The sequence below is a fragment of the Crocuta crocuta genome, unplaced genomic scaffold (genome assembly GCF_008692635.1).
Source record: "Crocuta crocuta isolate KB4526 unplaced genomic scaffold, BGI_CrCroc_1.0 scaffold482, whole genome shotgun sequence".
In the NCBI taxonomy this organism is placed as follows: Eukaryota; Metazoa; Chordata; class Mammalia; order Carnivora; family Hyaenidae; genus Crocuta; species Crocuta crocuta.
In genome coordinates, this window is record NW_027527459.1 from 1286317 (window position 1) to 1290182 (window position 3866).

Sequence of the window (3866 nt, forward strand, 5' to 3'; positions counted from 1 at the left end):
CTGCTATGACTAGCAGAGAATAAGTAATCCAGCAACAGAAGTAGGATTTTAAGAATCCAATTTTTATATGTGTTCCTTTTTAAATAATCTGATATCCTATCAGTGGAAGTTCATGTACATCTTCTTCCTGCATTGTCTCCTATTCAACATTTTTTCTAGAAGTCCCTTTTCTGATATTCAATCTACCTGGCTAACTTTTATTGCTTCTTGTAATGTGCACCCTTTCTCCTCCCTTTTCCCATCTTCCTTTGAAATTGTGAGTGTCCTTACCAAATTCCTTCTCTGTGAAACACCTACTTATGCTAGTTTATTTTTTGTCTGACCTATAGCTTTTCTTGGCTTTGTCACTCATTAGGGCGTTTCTTATATACTGCATTTAATAGTTTTTATTTTTTCCTCCCTCCCTTCCTTCCAAGAGAGAGCAGGAGCTTGGAGAGGGAGAGAGAATCACAAGCAGTCTCTGCATTGTCAGCGCAGAGCCCTATGCAGGGCTGGATCTTACAACTGTGAGATCCTGACTTGAGCCAAAACCAAGAGTCGGACGTTTAACTGACTGAGCCACCCAGACGCCTCCTTCCTGTTTTTGTTCTTCTTTATTTAAATTTCTGGCTAGATTACAGGATGAGTGGGAACTACAATTTACTGTTTATTTGAAGCCATTTTAAAGGATGATGAGTTATTGCCTTATATGTATAGTAGTGCTTAATAAGGAAACCTAGCTAAAGTGAACTTTACCGATCACTGTCTTCCTTATTATATTCAGTTTTGTCCTTAAGGTTTTAATTGTTACCCTGGGCGCTGCCTCACCCTTGATGACATGTTTTATATTAAAAGAGGCTAAGCTAGTATACATATTAAGACTAGATTAAGTCAGCTAGAAATGTTGTAGAGACTGACAGTGTTCGAGGCTGACTTAGAAGTTCTTTTTATTTTATTCATTCTACAATGTATATTAACTTCTTAACACTTGCACATTTCAGGAGTTGTCACAGCAGAAATGTTTAGACATATGCAGAACTCTGAAATAATACGAAAAATGACTGAAGAGTTTGATGAGGTAACTTATTACCCTAAATGTTTTGATAATTTTGTGCATGTTGATCTAGATTTACCCTTGAAAATATTCTTAGATTCTGAGTGTTAGTGTTATGGATAACAGCTTTGGCATCAGATTTAACCATATGGTGAGATATGACCTTGGGCAAGTTGTTGTCTTAGCATTGATTTCATCATCTGGACAATGGGGCTAATAGTACTTCTTTCATAAGGCTGTTGTAAAGATTTAATTCAGTAATGTTTGAAAAATTTCTTAGCATTTTACAATGCCTGGTATATAGTAAGAACCTAATAAATGGTAGCTATTATTATTGCCAAAAAAATTAAAACTTCAAGAAATAATAAAATGTATTGCCTAAGAACATGTCTTGGAATATTGTTAAAGATAGATTTTGGTCAGTATTTGGGGAACAGGTAGCTTAGGCAAAAGACTATACAGTTGACCCTTAAGCAGCGTGGGGGTTAGGATGCTGACGACCTCCCCCCTCCCCCCCGCCATGGTCAAAAATAGGCATATAACTTTGCTTCCCCCGAAACTTAACTATTATAGTAGCCTACTCTTCACTGGAAGCTTTACCAATGAACGGTTGATTAACAAACATTTGTATGTTGTATGTGTTATATACCATATTCTTAAAGTAAGGTAGAGAAAAGAAAATGTTCTTAAGCAAATTCTAAGGAAGACAAAATAATGTTACTAAGAAAAACATAAGGAAGAGAATACAAATTTACAGTACTATACATATGTTTATGAAGAAAATCTGTGTATTAGTAGACCCGTACAGTTTAAACCCATGTTGTTTAAGGGTCAACTCTCTGTATGTTATTATTTAGAATATCCTTTATGTTTCAAATATGAGTAATAAGAACAACACAAATAAAAAAATACTAGCTTAGGCTTGATTGAATTCTTTATAACAGTGATGTCTTTGAAGTATTGTTACCAATAAGGACAGATTTACTATAATGTAAGCTCCTTTAGGGCAGGGTTCACAGCTGCATTCCAGCACCAGCAGGTTTACTCTTCCAAACTTGTCACTGTGAATTTTCAAGTAGAAAGTCTGGTCTAATGTGAGTTCTACTTGATCAGTTTTTTTCTTGCTTACTCTGATGAAGGAGCTTTCAACTATCATTCTAAAAGATGGACAAAAGTTGTTTAAAAGGCTTTGATGTTCACTAAGTGCTATTAATCAGTCTCCAAGTAGTTGAGAGGTAATTATGAGTAATGGTTTTACAGCAGTCCCCCCTTATCCCCGGAGATACATTCCAAGACCTCCAGTGGATTCCTGAAGCCACAAGTAGTTCCAACCCTGTATATTCTATGGTTTTTTTTCCTGTATATACATACCTGTGATAAAGTTTAATCTATTAATTAGACACAATAAGAGATTAACAATAATAAAATAGTAATTATAACACTATACTGTAATAAAAGTTATGTGAATGTAGTCTTTCTCTCTCAAAATATCTTGTGCTGTACTCACCCTTGTGATGATGTGAGATGACAAAATTACCTACATGACGGAGATAGATGAAGTGAGGTGAATGACATAGGTGTTGTGACATAGTGTTAGGCTACTATTGACCTTCTGACAATACCTCAGAAGAAAGATCATCTGCTTTTGGATGGAGGTTGACTGTGGGTAACTGAAACATGGAAAATGAAATGGGATAACAGTTGGAGGGACTACTTTATTTTAATTTACTAATATCAAATATAGTGAGAACCTTCTTACTAAAGGGAAATAGCCATTTGAGATAAGAATCCTGAAATCTGATTGGAAAGTGTCAGCAAACCAAGTTACTAACAACAATTAAGATGATACAGTTCATTGTAGCCACTAAATGATTTAATCACAGAATATGGAAGAAAGTTTTTTTTTGTGGAATATTAGGATCTTATTCTCAGATGAGAAATAATAGTTCAACTTCTATATGGCATTGACCTAAAATTAAAAAAAAAATACTGCTCTGATGACAAAATATAGGGGTGCCTGGCTGGCTCAGTTGGTAGAGCATGCGACCTTTGATCTTAAGAGTTGTGAGTTCCAGCCACTCATTAGGCGTGGAGCCTGTTTAAAGAAATAAGGAAAATACATATATCACAGTTATAAAATNGGAGCCTGTTTAAAGAAATAAGGAAAATTCATATATCACAGTTAAAAAATGTACTAAACTGTATTAATAAAATGATCTTAAGTGTCTAGGATACTCTGGAAAGCAACTCTTATTTTGGAAGTTCTATGAAGTATTGGCCTCTTTTTATTTTTTAAGATTTATGGAGATTCTCAATGTAACTTCATTGGAGAATTCTCCATCTTTATGTGGAAGAATGCTTAAGTACCGGTCTTTCCAGGCTATACTAGCTATCTTTCCATTTCTTTTAAAAATTATGCCATTGTTTATGTCTGTTGACTATTTGTCCTTGAAGTTAATGAAAATATACATTGTAATCTTTTGATTATTTATAAACCATATATCATTTAGACTGGCTGAGAATATGATTTCATTATTTTTAACACATTAAAAATAGAACATTGGTTTGATTATGGAATACTTTTGTTTTAAGGAAATGCAACTAGTTTATCTTTGTTAATCAGAATAATGTATTGCATTGATGGGAGAAGCTTTTTATTTTGAACTTTTGAGTAATTGGTATATATTTTTATTAGTTAAAGTGAATTCAGAATATCCATTTTGGTCTTAAAGAGAAGTGTTCAAAGGTACCTCCACCTTTGCATATTATTCTCCTGCCTACTTTGAGGATTTAATGGAGAAGAAAGGTGAGGTAAAGGAGCCTTTGCTCAGGT

General features: G+C 34.2%; 1 protein-coding gene across 1 annotated transcript in view; it reads left to right on the plus strand.

Moving 5' to 3' along the window:
• STAG2 (STAG2 cohesin complex component) overlaps positions 1 to 3866 on the plus strand; it is a 123926-nt gene that overhangs the window by 66818 nt on the left and 53242 nt on the right. The window contains exon 6 of the mRNA XM_077763448.1: positions 981 to 1057. Within this exon, the coding sequence (XP_077619574.1) occupies positions 981 to 1057 (77 nt within the window). The remainder of the gene's footprint in view (positions 1 to 980; positions 1058 to 3866) is intronic.